General features: G+C 41.7%; 1 protein-coding gene across 2 annotated transcripts; it reads left to right on the top strand.

Annotated features, from left to right (window-relative positions):
• Positions 1-588: 588 nt before the first annotated feature.
• On the top strand, positions 589-20,271 carry atp2a2b (ATPase sarcoplasmic/endoplasmic reticulum Ca2+ transporting 2b). Of its 2 annotated transcripts, none has more exons than XM_086053002.1 (24): positions 589-1,276; positions 1,566-1,583; positions 1,666-1,748; positions 4,337-4,441; positions 6,191-6,329; positions 9,195-9,275; positions 10,024-10,109; positions 10,936-11,091; positions 11,184-11,325; positions 11,459-11,625; positions 12,813-12,901; positions 12,998-13,100; positions 13,191-13,322; positions 13,430-13,549; positions 13,633-13,851; positions 14,001-14,124; positions 14,310-14,521; positions 14,620-14,840; positions 14,944-15,146; positions 15,854-15,939; positions 16,056-16,189; positions 16,316-16,433; positions 16,736-16,856; positions 18,877-20,271. In XM_086053002.1, the coding sequence occupies exons 1-24, from the start codon at positions 1,159-1,161 to the stop codon at positions 18,888-18,890; spliced, it is 2,991 nt and encodes a 996-aa protein (XP_085909128.1). In that variant the 5' UTR covers positions 589-1,158; the 3' UTR covers positions 18,891-20,271. The 2 variants fall into 2 exon arrangements, with proteins under 2 accessions (XP_085909128.1, XP_085909127.1); XM_086053001.1 differs by having other exon boundaries at positions 590-1,276; positions 16,736-18,569.
• The last annotated feature ends 264 nt before the right edge of the window (positions 20,272-20,535 follow it).

Here is a 20,535-nt window from a genome sequence, read left to right as displayed (position 1 = left end):
GTTCCTATATTTAAGTGACATGTTAATGTTCACGTATGCATATGTCTTACAGTCATACTAAATACTGTTTTTCGGAAAAAGGTCTCAGTATGATTTTGATGAACACTTGGGCCTACTATGCAACTGTATAGTTTCAGGTGTCATGTTTGATTTCATGTCTTATTTATTGAAATATATTCTTTGTGTTTAAATATTGTTACCATGAGTGGTAACGGAATACCATTCATTCAAGAGCTGCTGTCGGCTACAACTCACGCCCACACACCAACTAACTTGAGCCGACGTCAAGCGGCAATGTTCCTCTGTTCTTTCATTTCTTGCCAACGTCACAATCCAATTACTCTTCAATTACCGCCCACATGTATTCACAATATCTTTGTAAAAAAAAAATGTGAGCAGTAAATCGTACTTTACATAAATAAGGACAGGATTTGTGTTTTATTAGTGGATCAATTCAAATTCGGCACCACAGACAACAAACGGTGGAGAGTGAGGTATTTTATTAATGTTTTTTTCCCCAAAGGAAATTAAGATGGCGAGTGAGGGAGTTCCGGTTTGAGTAACCAATCGGGAAAGAGAGTGTTCTGGTTTGAGCAACCAATCAGAGGGTTCCACATGCGGACACCGAACACCGCATTCGACTCACACGAAGGCTGCGGCGGACAAATGCAATTGATAGCGAAGAGGACGCTGGTGAATCCGCAATAATACACAGGCAAAGCAGGCTAGGTCTGAGCTACATAACAACCGCGTGTTTCAAGAATTCGACTGTGTATGTTTTTTCTCGAGCTCCGTCGTTTATACAGAGGGAGGCGTCATTTACGGCGGTGATGATATGAATTATCCGTTGGAGGTTTCTCGGGAGAGCGAGCAAAGCGCGACCGGCGAAATCAAGCCAGAGCTGAATTGCTAGCTTAGCTTTAGCGGCTATCTATTCGTTAGCACCTTAGCCGCTAATTCGGCCCCTCTAAGCAGACACCTGCTCACTGTTTTGTTCTCTGTTTAAGTAGTTTATACGCAACACCACAGCGATAGGCCGTTTATTTTGTATTTTTAATTTATTTTAACACAAAATACAGTAGTGTAGAAGGAAGGACCGTGTCAGGTCGAGGTCGGGACCAGCAGAAGCAAACGGGTCTCCTCGAGTGGCCGTTCACCATGGACAACGCGCACACAAAGACGGTGGAAGAAGTTTACAGCTTTTTTAACGTGAACGAGAGCACCGGCCTGAGCTCGGAGCAAATCAAGAAACAACGGGAACGCTACGGACCCAACGGTAAGGCTTGTGGATTGTTCAAAGCGCTTGTCGTGGCATGTAACGTTGTCTGGCCCGTGCCACCGGGCTTGTTAACGGACGTCACGTTTAACAAAAGTAGGTTGACGTCACGCTGGCGTAATGAAATGCTATAAACGAGCAACGGCCTGATACGCATTATGAATAGTCATTGTACAGTAAGAATAGTCATTGTCCAACTGCTGTACGATAGCCTATTTCTTATTGTATACTGTCTGACCTCAATTTATCTTGCTTTTCCTCACTGGGTTTCCTTCATGATGACGTGCAGAGTTGCCAGCAGAAGAGGGTGAGTACACAATTAGTATTCGTTTCAAATAACACGTTGCGAAATGTGCTTAATTTAATTGTAACTTTTTATCTCTTGAAAGGCAAGTCCCTTTGGGCGCTGGTGGTTGAACAGTTTGAAGATCTGCTCGTGCGGATCCTTTTACTGGCTGCCTGCATATCCTTTGTGAGTATTACTCTTTTAACTGCTCTTTTTGGAAGTGAACGGAATACAACAATTGATTGTTGATATATTGACAAAAAGAGCCACTATGGCATCCATGTTTCAGAAGACAGGAAATTTGCGCATCAGCAAAAAATGTAAGAAAGTGATGAAATATTGTTCTGTAGCCCGCATTAGTCATCTGGTTATATTTGTGATAAATCCAGTTTGTAGCTGGCCCTCAGCCAAATGAACAGAGATATTTTCTGCTTCACTTGTAGATTGCATTCATCTAACACCATTAAAACTGTCAGGACAAAACATAATGAAGCACACATCTGTCATTTTGTAAATGCAAAGGAAACCATGTTCCGTTAGCCAAGGTGGATGAGACGTAGGCGAGTCATGTCTCTTTACTCTGCACAACAAAACTGTTTTTATTATATCAGGCAGGCAGCCACTCCCTTTCGACCCTTTGTATATCAGACTCTTACTTTGAACCCACAAATATGTCGTCACTCTCTTAAAATAATGGCCTAAGTCATATTTTGACAGAAATAAAAAATGTAAACATACAACAACGCCAGGGAATACAAAGCCAGTTTGTGGATGTAATCCGCCGTAGATTTAAGAACATGCTGTTTAGTAGAAGAGCAGACAATTTTGGTTTAAAAGCAATTTCGTACTCACGAAGAGTGCAGTGCTTTAAAATGTATTACAGAAATGATTGTTTCCAGTCCCCTAAAATACCAGTTCCATTTGGTGAAACAAGAAAAACCTTTGCAATTTACACTTAAACTTGTTACTGTGTGCACAAGCCTGCAGTTGGAGAGAACTAGTTTCTTCCTAGGACATCACAGCCCAATCCAATGCTAAAAATCTGGTTTAGAGAGTTGGATGTCTGACAACAGCAAATACATTTGAGTCACAGTCCACCACTTTTTATTAACAAACATAAATCCTTGTGGATTAAGCGCGAGTGCTGCAGAGTGTACTCGAAAGGAAGAGTTTTCTTGCTCTTAATGCAAATCAAACATAACTATGTCCTCTCTGAGCCTGTGTTGTCTCACAACAGAGATGTTAACACAACTCAAGTCGGGGCTTTTGCGCTTGGGCGCGCGTTGTTAATCAGTGAACAGATGAATATATCACCTATACATGTCACTGAGATTAACAGCCTGTTGATATAAGGGCCATTGAAGCCTTAAGGGGGAAATGCTTAGGTAGTACTCTTGAGCATTGGTAGACTGATACTGTATAGTATAAATGAAAAGGTGGCATACAGTCATTGTGATGGTTTAGCCATCACCAACAAATAAAGGTTATTTGTTGTCATGGGACGATTGTGGAGAACACGGCCCGAAATGTTTCGAGTGCTTCCTTTTTGAGGGATTGCCATCTTGTAACCTCCTAACTGCAAGACTAAATACACAATAAGGGAAATTAAACATTGTGTATACTGACACAAACAAGTATTTCATCTTGCAAACATGTAGTGCTATTTCTGCTAGCTTAATGCTCACGAATAGCATCAATGCACTGTATAATCCTTTTAAAAATAATTTATTCAAATCTAAACATGTAAGAACAGAACACATCTTATCTTAACTCCGCTTTACATGGCACTTGAAAAGAAAAATAGCGCACAAAGAGCTGTCCAGAGAGATCAAACATAAAACAGTAGATAATCATAGTAATAATGATAAAGTAATAATGATAATACAGAACATTTTTTAGTACATTTATTCAGATTTGAAAAAGTGTTTTGTTTTGAAGAATATTTTGTGTGCAAAAGGAGTGTTCAATTTTTAAACTTCTTTGGTGTCGAATAAAGTGTTATTTTTAACAATATTTGGTTGTTTAAAGAACGTTATTTAAGTGAAGCCTATGCCATGTCCAATAAATTGTTCTTTTTAACAATATTGTTTTAAAGTAAAATATTTTCATCACAATGTGAAAACAAAATGGCATTATCACGTATCTGTACACCATCAGCGAGTACTCACCTAAGTAATTGTACTTGAAAAGTGATATCAATACACCCCTATATTGAAGCCAGCTGTATACTGTGTGTTGTGACTCCCGTTCACACATGCAGATATATTCACAAATCCTCCCTTGTGGACCAACGTTTTTATTTTGTCACAGATGTAGCATAAACCTTTACTTAAATGAATTGTAAAAATTGTATTTGACTCTGTGCTGAAATAAATTAGTGTAGTCTTTGATTTCCTCTGATGACGTAAATGACAAGTCTTCGAAAGTGGTTATTATCAGTCACTGATGTGACGTTCTATCGCACTTAGCCCAGTTTCCACCACCTGTTTCAAAATGTCTGCATTTTTTTTTGTAATTAAGGCAGAGAAGTGACTCATCAAATACTTGAATTGCATCCTGGTAAATTGGTATGACGTAAATCGTGCCTTGTGTCAGCTACAGGAGGGAAATAAGAAAATAGACGAACCTGGTTTTATGTACCTGAATCACATTTAACTACTTCACCTAATTACCAATTCAGACACTGCAGTGTCTCATCCCAACGGGCGATTTCAATTCAAGTGGTTCTATGCGATTTGTCACTGCATTTAATGCAAATGTTTCCTCTGTTCTAGGTTCTGGCCTGGTTTGAAGAGGGAGAAGAAACAGTAACAGCTTTTGTGGAGCCTTTCGTGATTCTGCTTATTCTTATAGCCAACGCCGTTGTTGGAGTCTGGCAGGTAAAAATACACAATCAAGTCATAGACTGCATTTGCATGCAGCCAATAAACCGTTTTAAACCTGAATATTGGCAGTATTCGGGTTTTTAAAAGCCATGTAAACGCGTGCAATAACCCGAATATGCCCTTATTCTGGTTTTGAAAATTCCGAATATCATGCCTGGGTTACTCCCTTCGTGCATTTATACGGCACTCAGATTATACAAAATTCACGGGACACTGCGCATGCTCAACCGCAAGGAATCTTGTATTTTGTAGTAAAGGAAGTGCTTGTATGCGCACCGTTTGGCACGCAACCCACCGGAAACAAAACGTTTAGTGATAAACAAAACATGGCGAAAGCTAGAGTAAGTACGACACCACACTTAAAGCGAGGAGGAAACTGACTGCTCCATTCATGCGGTGAGTGACATGAATATAATGTGTTTTATTGACGGAAGCAAGTAACAAGCGGTGATGACGTAAATTGCGAAATGCCGTCCGTGCGTCGCCGTTTCAATAATGTTATCTAAATGTGGGGTGGTAACTCTCTCTGCTCAAGCCATGTTAACGGGTTTTTCCGAATGAATCAGAAATCGGAATTTTGACCTTAGCCCAAATATTGACTGAATGTAAACGTAGACATACACCCTTTTAATTACAAATCATGTATATGAACAAATGACAGTGAGACGGCACCATGTCTGACTTTTCCTGCCCTCAGTAAAATCTTTCACATCACATTTTCAGTTCCATAAAAGAAATGTTTTGATGACCCCAAATATGTTGACACTGTTGACGGAGAAATGTCAGCCATCCAGGATGAATGTTTGTATAGAAACAAAAGAAAGCTAATGCATTCTGTGTTCAGTGACTCCTCCTGTATTCAGTCAGAACAGCATAGAAAAGGGCAAAACTTGAGTCGTTTATGACAGATGGGTTGATGGTGTGATGTGTCTTTTTGGTGTTTGGTTACACCCAAACCAGTGTGGGTTACAATGAATGTCTAATGCTTGTCATTGTAACACCTTTGAGTAGAGATGGGCCAATATATTTTTTTCAGGGCCGTTACCGATTTATTAGTGGTCAAGGAGGCCGATAACCAATATTTCGGGCCGATATTCATTTTCAACAAAAAGGAAAATATTGGTGTCAAAATATAGATTTTTTTTTTTTAAACTTTTGACTTTGTTGAAATCTTTAAGCATAATGTTTATTGAACAATTTTTCAGAGCTGCATAGTGTATATTTTTTATTATTATAAATGTTTGCCAATATACATCTTTGTTATAGTATTCTAACAAGTGAAGCTCCCAGGTTCAGGTGGAAGTGATGGCTTGACAGTTTTGCAAAATCAGCTCAGGCTGGGTTGATCACGGTGATGGCTTATTTTTAGTAATTGTACCCCCCCGCCCCCCCATTTTGGAATACACAGCAGCCATTTTTTGTGCTGCTGTATTTTAAACTCTCTTTCAATCACACAAACCAGCTCAACTAGTGCCATTAATTTGAGTGACTCTATTGATATCACATATAAAAAGTCCCTGTGTGCCTGTGTGCCTTGGCAGTTTGCCTTATCTTGATGTGTTGCTTACTTGCCTGTCAGATGAGATGTTGCTCCTAAAACTGTATCCTAGTATTGTGATCCGCAAATCACTCAAAGGAGTCTGAAGTGTCAATTATTTTCATAACATTTAAAAGTTTTTATTTTTTACAGGCTTTGTGTACAGGTGTCAACCATCATAACTTTGTCCCAATTTCCCCCATCAGGAGCGAAATGCAGAAAATGCAATTGAAGCCTTGAAGGAATATGAGCCAGAGATGGGAAAGGTGTACCGCCAGGATAGGAAGATTGTCCAGAGGATCAAGGCCAGGGACATTGTACCTGGGGACATTGTGGAGGTTGCAGGTAAGATTCTGAAAAAGAAAAAAAAAAACATTCTTTATTCTATGCAATATTTGAACATTTTGCCTTGGGATTTAATACGTGATCAACAGGGAAATGTACTTTGTATACAGACACATACACACACGCAGAGCTATTCCTCTTCAGCGTTTTTACTGTCAGAAATGTGTCTGTAAATAGAACAGTTATGTAATAGATTAACATGTCCCAAACTCCTGGCTGTCCATCCCACTCCTGCATATTCTGCTTTGCCCGACAATCGTTGCTCCGTTATTTGAATATGCTGGCGTTTTACTGACAGCACCGTTTATCATGTGTGGGCTGGATTGTGATCTTTCCATTCATGAAAAGGGGACAAATAGTCTCTTGAGGGCCTGAGTGACCCTGTGAAAGGTCATTGAAGGCTGTCGGCCTACGTGCTCGTTCTCCACTCCAGAAAGCATCATGGAACAAAATAAAAAAAAATAAATAATTCCAGTCGCAATCTCAGTGGAGTGCGAACCGCGCCCCCTCCCCCCAGCACCCAATGCTAGGAAGTAGGTGGATTATTTGTAGGAGGGAGATGCAAAGTGTGCTCTTTTCCATTAAATTATGTTTTTATGATCATGTTATTTTTGTTTTGACAGTCCGGCCTGGCGACGTTCTCAGTTTTGAAAAGACCTGAACGATTCGCAATTTGTCTTATTCCAGGGATAAAACCAAAGATAATCTGCTTTGTTCACATTGGGGTGAAGAAAGGTCCTCCTCCTCCAGGCCAACATGTTCCCAGAATAAGCCAAGCTAAAAATATATCTCCAAAGTTTTGGCTTACAACATCAAAGTTGGTTTAAGAGAGAAAACGCTGTATACACAACGATAATGAATTGTAGTGTAATTCCTCGTCGTTTCACTGGCTGTGATTGTGGTAGCTTGAGCTAATCTAATCGGAACCCCAATGCAGATTTGTGTCTTGACAGATGCCTGACAGCCTTGTTTGTCTTTGACTGTGTCCTGTCTGTTCAGGGATCATCTCCAAAGTAGTTTGAAGGTAGGCAGGCGGTGATGAAGAGCTTCTGACAGCGTCCAGTATAGCAGCAGGCCATATTTGGTAGTTCTGATGCTACTGTCTTGTCTCAAGAGTTTTAAGTCAAAGAAACTCTGCATTGGCATTTTACAGTGGTGATACTTTAGTAGCACTTCTTAATTGTTGTTTCTTCTTGTGCTATAGATTTTTTTAATTTAAAAAAAAAAATAATACTCACCCCTTCTATCACGCCTCATGAGAATGTTGGCACGTGTGCTAACAAAAAAATTAGTCCTGCCCCTTCAATCCACTAGAACATTTGCAGCTAATCAAAATAGTTTTCCCATTTTTGGATGTGCGTTTTGCGGGACTCAATCGAGTCTCATTCTTGTTACATCCTCCCTTCCCCCTCCCACTGTCTCCTCTGGGTACTTGAGAGGCTCAAGGGTTTACATGTCTGTCTTCACTGTCCACACTAGAGTCTGTGTTGCCTACAAGATTACAATTTTATATTGGCCCCTTGCTGCCACTTTTGTGATATTACCGTAAGATGTCGTTTTTCCCCCTCCCAAAAGCCATCCCTTCATCATGTGACGAAAAATGGCACAAAGCACTTTCTGATCTGTTTGATCAGGCTGCTACACAATCACTGTCAAGTGTCAGTATCTCTTTCCCTTGCTTGCTGTACTACTTTCTATGGATGAAACGCTCAGGGATTTAGTGTATGTTTACGTTTAGATTTACAAGGAACGGCTGAACTTTATTGTGGAAAGGATGCGTAATGGATTTGGGTCCTGGATGGTTCATTAACTCATTCACTGCCAGACATTTTCAGACCTTCTTTTACCCTAACGTTTGAAAAAATAAGAAAAAAAATATAAATACCTGGGATTGAATGGCTGGACTGTGAAAAGAAAAGAAAAGTAAAGTTGTCAATGGCAGTGAATGAGTTAACTTAAATTGTACTTTGACTTGGCTTATGGGTTTCGTCTGCACATTTGACACAGTTTTCTTCGATCACTTTTGTAGAAAAGATCTGAATGCTGATTGATTTAGCCACATTAAAAAAAATAAATAGATATGTGGTCAAGATCAAACCTATTTTCATGTATTGAGGTGGAGAATCTCTGAATGTTCTGAACTCCCGCCAGCCTCTCAATTCCACTTTAGTATTGAGCAGAATATGCTCTCGAGAGGAGTTCTGTGTCGAGGTAGCTCAGCTTCCTATAGCTGAGTTAATGCACCTCTTTAGACAGCACAGTAATTGTGACTATTTATAACATTTTGTCTCGGGTGTTTTGTCTCAACAATCTGTTCCACACAATCAACTGCATTAACAATCAAATAATCCATTATTATGCCCATCCGTTTGTGTTAGCTGCAGATTAGAGCTAATAGGCGGGATTGAATCATTGGTCATAATTTGCCAATCGGATCTGCAAAATAAGACATTGCAGCAAACACAATCTCGTCCACTCCAAGTATGTTCTGTGTTGCCATTGTTAATAATGCAAGGCTTCTCAGCATTTACAACTGGATGTTTTTTCCCCCCAATATTTTAAAATGCTTTTCGGGGGGGGGGGGGGGGGGGTCGCCAGTCCCAAACCCCTGCAAATAGTGTGCTGTGCTGTAAATAAACCAAGAGTTTAAATAGAATGGTACATCTTGTGATCGGTTTGGTTATATTTTATTTGATTATTTTTAAAAATATTTTACTTGCCATCTAAAGCCTACTGCAGATGACTAAAAATTCTGAACAATCTCAAACTTAAAGCATCCTCACTCGGATAAGGTATTTTGCCGATTGAAATTGAAAAGTTCCTTATGCATGGAATGCTGCAAATGAATTTTGTTTTTGTCCATAGTTGGTGATAAAGTCCCCGCAGACATCAGACTGACCTCCATCAAGTCAACCACGCTGAGAGTTGACCAGTCAATTCTAACAGGTAAAAACAAATACGTAGACTGTTTCTTGGTTTCCTCACCTAGATTTAAAAATATTCTTGTATAACTGCTAGTTCATACAGATCTGATCAAGAGCCAGCCCCTGACCCCATTTTCAAGCTAAAACACTGATGGGGGGGGTGGGGATTGTGGGGAGGATCTGCCTCCCTTTGCCGCACATCCCCCGTAAACCATCTTTGTAGTTATGACTACGCAGTCAATACAAAGCAATCAAACCTGAGAGATGTGGATGAAAGGAATGCTAAATGGAGGAAGCAGTGGGTGGATCATTTGGACAGCATTGGAAAATATTCAAATGATGTATGTGGATGGATGCCGCACGTGAGAGTAGTTTTATGTGAATCAAGGCCTTAAATCTCTTGTCCTTCTCAACTGCCTTAATTGGTCGCAAACTCCACTGGGTATTTTTAGTGTTTCAGCTATTTTCCCCTCCGCTTCTCTTTTCCCCATTCAAGGCCATATGGCCTTCAACCACTGCCTGTTGCACCCTATCAGAACATGTACAAGACCTTGCTGAGTTGATCATAACACAGTGCAGCGACTTCATCAGCGGCCCTCCCAGCTATCATGTATCCCCTATGAAAGGCACCAGTTGATAGTTGTCATGCCTGCTTAGACAGCTGGAAAGACTTTTCCCACACTCTACAGCGCTGCTAAAGTGTCAACAAAGCTTCACAACTCTGCACATGTGACCGTTCAGTGCCACTTCATGTTCTTTTATCTGTGTAGGAGAGTCGGTGTCTGTTATCAAACACACTGACCCAGTGCCAGACCCCCGTGCAGTCAACCAGGACAAGAAGAACATGCTCTTTTCTGTAAGTGACCTGCGCGATCATTTTTTTGGTCTCAAACATCTAATGCTATGAAACCTCCCAAGTTGATGCTCAAACTGTCACCGTCATAAAATATATAACTAGATCAGCAATGTTGAAAGTCTAAAAATGTTTTCCTAAGCCATACTAGTTAACCTATATAATGTGCTTGGTTAAAATAAAGTATGTAATTGACATTTAATAGTCTTGCTCATATTGTACTTAGCAGTCAGACTCTTTTCTCGAAAAGCAAAAGACACCTCTGCACTATCATCTCTTTAAATTGCTCATTTGGGACAAGTTTGTTTTAATTTCCCACTTAATTTGTGTTTTTCCAAAAATCTTTGGTTGTATTAAAACTTGTAACACTTTTGGTCCAATACTAGTGCACACATCTGATTTTTTTTTTTTTTCTATCCATATTGTTGCAGCAACTTTTGTTCCTGGTTTAGGAAACGAATTGTTTGTATAGTTGACTGTTTTCGTGGTCCACACTAGGGTTGAACCGATTAGTCGACTAGTCCCACTAATCACAACAACCTCATTCAGCGTAATGATGCATTTTTTTTTCTTTGTTTTCTTTTTTAAAATGTGTTTATATGTCGGCCTTTTTTAAGTATATCTGTGAAACAGATCTGTGGCGACAAAAAAGTTGGGTAGCATTCCACAAGGTTCAACTTTCATCACATTATAATCGACTACGGCACGTTATAGTCGACTACAAAAAATCCGTAATTGTTCAACTCTTAGTCCATATCTCAGTATAGTCGTCCATCCACTTTCATGCTTCCACCCCGGAACCTAATGTGTAATTTACCTTTCCTCCTAGGGCACCAACATTGCAGCCGGTAAGGCTGTCGGTGTGGTGGTGGCCACAGGTGGAAACACGGAGATCGGTAAAATTCGCGACGAGATGGCTGCCACGGAGCAAGAGCGCACACCACTGCAGCAAAAGTTGGATGAATTTGGACAGCAGCTATCCAAAGTAATGCGCTTATGTCGTTCAGCGATGCACAGTTTTGATTTCTTACTACGCACGTAAGTAACATTTATGATTGCTTGCTGTTTATGTACCAGGTCATTACACTGATCTGCATCGCTGTGTGGATCATCAACATCGGACATTTCAACGATCCCGTCCATGGAGGCTCCTGGATCCGTGGGGCTGTTTACTACTTCAAGATTGCTGTGGCGCTGGCAGTGGCGGCGATCCCTGAAGGTAAGTCATGCCGTTTTTCGAGGTAATCAGGCCACGTGTGAATCAATCATAATGGCAAGTTTTTGATTGCCTGACATGATATTACTGTACTGTCTTTCTGTTAATGAATCCCCCCCATGTTGTTGCCCTTCAGGTTTGCCTGCCGTCATCACCACTTGTCTGGCTTTAGGCACCCGCCGCATGGCCAAGAAAAACGCCATCGTCCGCAGTTTGCCCTCTGTGGAGACCCTCGGCTGTACGTCTGTCATCTGCTCTGACAAGACTGGCACACTGACGACCAATCAGATGTCTGTTTGCAGGGTACGGAAACGGCGGCACACTGGGACACACCATGAATTGGAAGCCTTCGCTGTAGCTTGGTCAGACCTCCATGTTTTATACTGGAGTGTGTTGTGGTTTCTTTTCGAGCTTTAGGCAAGAGGAAAAATAGTTTTTTTCAAAATCATTTCCTAATATTCGTGTTACGAATCCTGACTCAGTTTGACCAAATCAGTGTGGAAAGAGTGAGAGTATTCCAACAATTCGAAGAGAATTTCCCAGAAAAACTATGTAAAAAGGTTCAAGACAAGTTGAAACCTTTTCACTGGAATCTTACGAAAACCTCTGGCTCACCGGCTGTATCAAGCAAAACTCTTCTCACTTTGTGTAATCTGTCTTTTTATGAGTTTACTTGGATTAGTTGTCAGTAGTAGAATTGTCAATGTTTGTTTCAATCGAATTAGCACTATTTTCCTCAAGACTTGGTTTTCCCCCTATAATTCACTTTATTCATTTATATACTGAAGTCATGTTTGGATGCTGGCCCCCGCCCCTGTCTTTTTAGAGTCCCCACCTCTATACTTTCCTCTGCGACATTCTTTTATCACCCGGCTCCCCATGCACGGTCAGACAGGATGTTGATCAGTATGCGGGAGTTCGTCACTTCCAGCACAAGTGGCAGTGAAGTTACATAATTGACCTTGTGTGAAGAGAGGTCCCTTCTTCCTGCCTCTCTGGCTTTTTCTTACTCACCATGTCCGTCAAAAAAAGAAAAAAAAGGAAGGCGAAATAGATAGAATTGTGACCACGCAATTTTGATCATCCAAATGCTGTTTAATGGCGCTTCTAAGGGCACAGCACTTTCCTGTTATGTCCTTAATTGTGGGGAAATGTGCTGGTATCATGTTATCACTTTTGTGGTCAATACACAAATTCAAACCTCCGTATACAGTTTGAGAATATGCCAGACTGTGTTACTAAAAATCTAAGATGAAAATGTATTTTCGGCACCACCGTGCTCAGTCTACTACAGATCTGCTCATGCTGTGGGGTCTTAAAGATGGCTGCTTTGCTTTTGTGGCAATGTTGGTAGACTGCTGCCATCTGCTGGATACTGTCAGTCCCATTTTCCTGCAAAACCCCCACACGTCTGATTTGTATGATTGAATTACTCCGTTGTTAATGTGACATGTTAATTTTTTTACCTTGACAATGTTTTTGTTTTGCAGATGTTTATCATTGACCAGGCTGATATTAGTCATTGTTCCTTAAAGGAATTCACCGTTACCGGCTCTACATATGCTCCAGATGGACAAGTGTGAGTCTTAAGTCTTTTAAATACATGAAAGTCGTCCTCTTGACTATGTTCAGGCCTAGTTGGTAACTGACCGTTCTGCCTTGTGTGTTTCTTTAGGTACCAGGACGGCAAACAAGTCAAATGTTCCGAATATGATGCTCTGGTGGAGCTGGCCTCTATCTGTGCTCTCTGTAACGATTCCTCATTGGACTATAATGAGGTGAATTGGCATATGAAAATGCACGTCTACACTGCTGTTGGGTGATGGCCGATGTGATTTGAATATTTTTTTTTTATCTCCCATTTCCAGACCAAAGGTGTGTATGAGAAGGTTGGTGAGGCCACTGAGACTGCGCTGACGTGCCTGGTGGAGAAGATGAACGTGTTCGACACAGATTTGAAAGGCCTTTCCAAGATCGAGAGAGCCAATGCCTGCAACTCTGTATGTAACATTTCCATTTCCTTGATTCAAAATACGGAAGATGACGGACCAGCTCTGTTGCGTTGTTAAGTGAAAGCACATGCGCTTGACTTGTTTTAAACATGCAGGTAATCAAGCAGCTGATGAAGAAAGAGTTCACGTTAGAATTTTCCAGAGACAGGAAGTCCATGTCTGTGTATTGCTCCCCTAACAAAGCCCGCTCATCTGCAGGCAAGATGTTTGTCAAGGTAAGTTAGATACAAATAAAACCCATTTGTACCCGACTTTTTAGACGTGCGCAGATTTAAACCCCGTGTGCTCCTCTAAACAGGGTGCCCCCGAGGGAGTGATTGACAGGTGCACGCACGTCCGCGTAGGCGTCACCAAGGTGCCCATGACCCCCAGCATCAAGGACAAGCTGATGTCTGTGATCAGGGAATACGGAACTGGCCGGGACACTCTGCGCTGTCTCGCTTTGGCCACCCGAGACAACCCCTTGAACAAGGAGGACCTGGTCTTGGAGGACTGCACTCGCTTTATCGACTATGAGGTAAATGCAACTGGCTTTTAAACGTTGGTATTGCCATCTTAGTGGTGGAATTTGGTTTAGCCTCTCAAAACTATTTAATCGGCGGTATAATACTTCTATTTTTTTTCTTCTACTTCTATAAAAGTTCGATTTTGTCTTTATTATCTCAGACCGACCTGACCTTTGTGGGCTGTGTGGGCATGCTGGATCCTCCCCGGGCGGAGGTGGCGGCTTCCATTAGACTCTGCCGTCTCGCAGGCATCCGAGTAATTATGATCACTGGAGACAACAAAGGTATGTAGCGAGTGCTTTGTTACATCCCGTGTCATTCCTGAGCTATGCATTGTCCCTCTTTAAAGTCAGCTAGCGTATGCAAAATAAAGAAGAGTTATTGTCACCGTTTACCATTCCTACAAATCGTTGTTTTTCTTCCTCAAAGCCCCAAGATGTAAATGATATCCTCCCGGTGGTCATTACAGGCACGGCAGTTGCAATTTGCAGACGCATCGGTATTTTTGGCGAGGACGATGACGTGGCCAGCATGGCTTTCACGGGCCGAGAGTTTGACGATCTCACCCCTTCTGCACAACGCGAAGCAGTGGTCAAGGCCCGCTGCTTTGCTCGCGTGGAGCCGTCGCACAAGTCCAAGATTGTCGAGTACCTGCAGTCCTATGATGAGATTACAGCCATGGTAAGAAGGGCTGACTTTTGGTGATCTCCGACGACTGTCAAAATTTGGAGGTTTGTCGATTACTGCGGTTCTCACGCGCCACGACTGTTTCATTTCAGACTGGTGATGGAGTGAATGACGCCCCCGCTCTCAAGAAGGCAGAGATTGGCATCGCCATGGGCTCCGGAACGGCCGTCGCGAAGACGGCCTCCGAGATGGTGCTGGCCGACGACAACTTTGCCACCATTGTGGCGGCAGTCGAGGAAGGCCGGGCCATTTACAACAACATGAAGCAGTTCATCAGATATCTCATCTCCTCTAATGTGGGCGAAGTTGTCTGGTAAGAGGGCGCACACAATCTTATTTTTCCTCCGCGCGCGCGCAGTAGCTGTTTTGAATTGGATTCTATTTTTGTTGTTGTTGTTTTTGCACGTGTGTTGTAGCATCTTCCTGACGGCGGCCCTCGGCTTCCCCGAAGCTCTCATTCCAGTTCAGCTGCTTTGGGTCAACCTGGTGACTGACGGTCTGCCCGCCACCGCTTTGGGCTTCAACCCACCAGACTTGGACATCATGAACAAGCCCCCCCGCAACGCTCGCGAGCCCCTCATCTCTGGGTGGCTCTTCTTCCGATACCTTGCCATTGGATGTAAGTCAAGCATTGTGTAGGTGGAATGAATGCAGAGTGGTGTCCGTGTAAAATAACTAACAACAACCACCATGTCTGTATAAATTACCTGTCAGTATCTCTCTGTGCTTTTTCCAAGTGTGATAATGTTCCTCCACACATCGACCCCCACTCTTAAAATAATGGCGTATGTCATATTTTGACTTCTTTTTTGCCTTGAACTTTGCCTTAGAATTCTGCTAAAATCGGCTACATTCTAACATTCACAGATCATTCAATTCTATTTGAGGAAGATTATTGGTATTCTGAAACTATGATAGATAAAGTGGGTCTGTAAGTACCGTATTACGTGTTGGACATTTTGTCCCAATTATTTGCTGGGAGTGTCAAATGTGTCCTTTTTGTCTATAAATATAAAAATATGCTTTTTTTTCATCCCAGGATAGTAACTATTAGTAAGCATGCAAAATGATCTTTCAGATTCTCTTTAGTGTTGAGTCTTACGTTCAGTATGAAAGATGACATTGCGCTACATGGAGGCGTCTTTTCTGGCAGTTAACCACCCAGCAGACTCTTGACAGATGTTGCGTTTGTTCCAAGTTTATGTTCTGTGAATCTCCTCGTCTTTTAGTCAGTCTGCCTCCGGTTCCGCCGTTTCCCTGCACTTCCATTTCCTCATCAGAGCCGGTATCACAATGTTGTGCATGTGCATGTCTGTGCATCACCAGGTTATGTAGGCGCCGCCACTGTGGGCGCCGCCGCCTGGTGGTTTGTCGCCGCAGAAGACGGACCAAGAATCACATTTTACCAGCTGGTATGAATGACAAGCCTAATTTCTATCATGCCAACTCAGTGCGTCAACATTCTGCCTTAATTTCCAACTACAAATGCAAAATCATTGCTCTATTATTATTGTTTTTTTGCTTACAGAGCCACTTCCTGCAGTGTGGGCCAGAAAACACAGACTTCCAGAATATAGACTGTAAAGTGTTTGAGTCCCCTTACCCGATGACCATGGCCCTGTCGGTGCTGGTCACCATTGAGATGTGTAACGCTCTCAATAGGTTTGTTTTGTTTTTTGAATTGAGCTTTGTCACAACAATTCCATAAACATCTGGTTCAAAAGGGATTGTTTCCTTTTTCAGGGTAGCTTTTTAAGATTTCAATGAATGTCTTGCTTTATTTTTCAGCGTGTCTGAGAACCAGTCTCTGCTGCGCATGCCTCCTTGGGAGAACGTGTGGCTGCTGGGAGCAATCTGCCTTTCGATGTCCCTCCACTTCCTCATCCTCTACATGGAGCCTCTTCCGGTAAGAAGGACATCTTTTCAGGGCGTACTCGGGGGCTGCACCTGTAAAGTGTTTATCGAAGAGAGTGTTATGAAAATTGGTTGAGTTATTGAATCCAGCGCATGCAGGTATTATTTTTGTCTGTTTAAGGATAGCATCTTCACATTCCACTGTCGTCTTTGTGAGTTTGAGTGTGTATGGCTTTAAAAGTGACGTAGGAGTCAGCTAATGAGTGTTTGGAATTTGCACACACACACACACACACAATTGGTCATGCGACTTCTATATGCCACTCACACGGTTTTCGCCTGTTACCCTGACAGATAATCTTCCAGATCACTCCCCTGAATCTGACCCAGTGGCTGGTGGTGCTCAAGATCTCACTGCCGGTCATTTTACTGGACGAGGTGCTGAAATTTGCGGCCCGGAACTACCTGGAGCCGGGTAAAGAGCTGGAGAAGTCCGCCAGCTCGGAAGGTTGCTGCCTGGCTGCATGCATGGAGGGCATCTCCTGGCCCTTCGTGGCCCTCTCCCTCCCCCTGGTCCTCTGGATCTACAGCACCGACACTAACATGGCCGACATGTTCTGGTGCTGACTGACTTGAGCACAACCTCGACTTTCCCATCACCACCCACCCCGCCCCACGCCTCCCTTTCGCTCCACCCCTCCCCCCATTCATCCCACTCTGCCCGCCTCCACGTGCGTAGCTTGTGTGTGTGTGTGTGTGCGTGTTGTTTGTGGAGTTAGTGTGCGTGTATGAGGAGGAGCAACTGTAACCCATGAAGTGCAACGATACTCTAAATTCCCTTTTGAGAAGTCACCTGATTTGAGTTGGCCCAAGGCTTTAGCTGACCATCACTCACATAGACGTGAACTAGATTGTTTTGACAGTTGCCATGTTTCACTTTTACTTTTAACATTAATCTCAATGCCTTTTTAAGATTTATCCTTTCGGTTTTCTAAGGGTGTCATCGGTCCAGCGGCACTACAGTAACTATTATTTAGCGCAACTTCCCTCCTTATGTAAAGAAAGTTGGGGACTCAAGAAAATTGTGGATCTGTACAGAGATTGAACACTATTTTATGCAATTATTATTTTTTTTTTTTATGGCTTTGTAAATTTGTTGGACCAGCGTGGCTTAGACGTACTGCCTTGTTGTTTTCTTTTCTAATGTTAACCATTGTGTCTTCAGTGTAAACGTTTTTCAGAGGACAAGCGGCGTGTGGCAGACAAGAACGGGTGGGGAAAGGTTTGGGAGAGAATGTTGGAATGCTCCGACTAGATGATGTGGGGGAGAAGAAAAAAAAAATCCAGAAAAAAACTAAACTGCATGTCCTGTGACCAAGCATGAACTGTATGTGGTTGCTCATTTCTAATTTAATTGTGTGCCCCTTCTACTCTAAACGCAAGACGAGAAATTAATGTCATGGATTCTTTTCTTTACTTCTATGATTGAAATAAGTCATTTTTTTTCTGCACTGGGAAGTTCACAGCTACCTCAATGTGATACAAATGTTTTTTGTTTGTTTTTCTGTTAATCTCTGGATGCTTCCCCACAGTCTTGCTCAGCTGTAACATCTGAGGTGTGCCCCTTGGGTTGCTTGTGCAGAAAAAGGAACAGTCTTACTTCCCTCTAACCATTTTAGAAAAGATTCATTTTGCGTGTGTTTTTTTTTTTTTGTTTTTTTTTTAACATCCATCTTCTTGAGACCATGTAGTTTGTGTACATAACCGTCTTGATGGCAATTGATTCAAAGGACAATAATATAAAGAACCGATAAGTATGACTCAATATGGTTTCAAATGAATACCCCAGTTTTTTTTGTTTTTTTTAACTTCAAAGAAAAATACAGTTATGAATCCTTTGAATCAAAGTGTTTGTCATTATTTCATCTAAGGAACATTACCTGTGTGCGCAGAGTATGCTTGAATTTCACATAAATGCTTGGCTTTTAGATTAGTTTGGTTCCAAATATTGACCATACTTGGTGTGAACATGTTTGAGTGGTCGTCCAGTTCACTGCATTAACACTGTGGAAAAAGACATTGAAAGCATGCTAGTGGTGATAGAAGCCTGAATGTGTTTGTGTACCACTTGACAATATGGTGTGCTTTTCTTCCTTCAATGCCCTCCACTGGCTCCCCTGTCACGAGAGTGAGTATTTCTCGTTTCTTCCCCCAGATTTAAAGTTGGCAGAATAACTCAAGACCAAAGTTGTCAACGTCACGTTTTATTCCGTCGACAAAAGTTGATATTTGCTTAGCCTGAGGCGCGCTTCTCGCTGATAAAGGGTGCCAACATGCGATTTGTAATAGGAATCCACAGCTGTGTCGCCCACATGCTCACATTGTGAATGTCACTTGTGTGCCACCCCTCTCCACCTGCCCCCAACCCTTGCTTTCGTGAAATGATCCATATAAACATGAATAGCAATGATCTGACATCGCTTCTCTCTTCCTAGGTTGGCTGTCCTAAAAATCTTGAATACTTTGAGAGGACCAAGCCGTCGTCATTCATTCCGCACTCCATGACAACTATGTATGTACACTGAACAAAAATACTAAAGCAACACTTGTTTTTAGAGATGACTTTTACTGAGCATGAACTGAAAACATGGACTTTTGTCAGAGTACACAAAAGACCCATTTCTCTTTCGCATTTTTCAGATAACTGCCTGAATCTTAGTGGGCACTTCTTTGCCACGGCAATCCATTCACCACACAGATGTCTAATGTCAGGATGCTGATTCGATACCATAAATATTGCGCAGGTGTGATTGGGCTCCCCACAATAAAAAGGTTGACCACGTACCGTTATTAAAGCCCTGCTGCATTGTCAATCATATTTTTAATTCAGCATTGTATTTCTGACCGCGCCCCCAGATTGACTGCGAAAACGCAGTTGCCACACCTGTGAGGCGGATGAATTAATTCGGCAAGGGAGACATGCTCACTAACATGGCTGTAGACAGATTTGTGAAAACTGAGAGTAATGGGCCTTCTGTGCATATAGAAAAATATTCACCTCATGAAAATCTAAAGCAAAGACAAATCTGATGCAGTTTATATTTTTGTTCAGTATGTGTGTTCGCGCGCGCGCGTGTGTGTGGTTTTGGTGCACAGGAACATTTTCACAGGAAAGAGACCAAATACATGAAGCATTTAATATGCTATTTATTTTACATACACTTCCATTTTAGTGTACAGGGACGTTCAACACCCTCAACATGTCCCTCCCTTCAAGCATGAAGTTTTTCCTTCCCTTCTTCCATGATAGTTTTGACGTGAAGGGACTCCTTAACATGGGTGCATTGGTCTTAGCTTGCATTTTGTGTACAAACATCATGCATGCCTTGCAGCTGTATGTAGGCTTTACAGTTTCTAATTATAGATTATAATGTATAAATACTATTACATTAAGACTTAAGGTTTTAAGATGGTTCTAATCTATAGTAGACTTTTTGGAAATCACTGATTTTATTGTAACGTTTGCACAATTAGAAATGACACTCATCACAATGAAATTGGCTGTGCACTTCTTGAGTTGTAAGCCAATCCATTTTCTGTCTAGTGATTTATTCATTTGTAGAGGACATCCCTGCAATACAACAGTTTTCCTGTTTTTCTTTTTTTGAATTGCCTCTATAGGTCTCTGTGATCCTGTATGTTTGGCAACTGCTGTAAAACTGTGATCTAATAAGAGGCGTACTGTGCGGTCCCTTCAAAGGAACCTGGGTTTAAAAATATATGTATATTAATCATCTGTAAAAATGACTATCGTTATTTAATTCTGATAATGATTGTAGATGCATTACAGAGGTTGTGTTTTCAGGTAAATAAAAGATATTTGAACTTTGTGTATGGCTTCTTTACATTTCTGTTTTTAAGGCAGGTGAACGACTACACTGTCAGTGAAACCCCACTAAAATTTCACCCAGAAATACTACAAAGATATGAGAAAAATTAGTTGTGTGAGCTAACGTTATTTCAGATATTTGGTATGGCCACAGAAGACATCAAATCAATTGACCCCTGTTCTCTCATGAGCACATTGTTATCTTGATGTTGGCTGCAATGACTCATTCATCCAGTCGGTGGCAGTGTTGAATTAAACACGCCAA

The sequence above is a fragment of the Filicampus tigris genome, chromosome 15, assembly GCF_054856515.1.
Source record: "Filicampus tigris isolate MCC_2025a chromosome 15, RoL_Ftig_1.0, whole genome shotgun sequence".
In the NCBI taxonomy this organism is placed as follows: domain Eukaryota; kingdom Metazoa; phylum Chordata; class Actinopteri; order Syngnathiformes; family Syngnathidae; genus Filicampus; species Filicampus tigris.
This window is presented reverse-complemented; position numbering and strand designations above follow the sequence as displayed.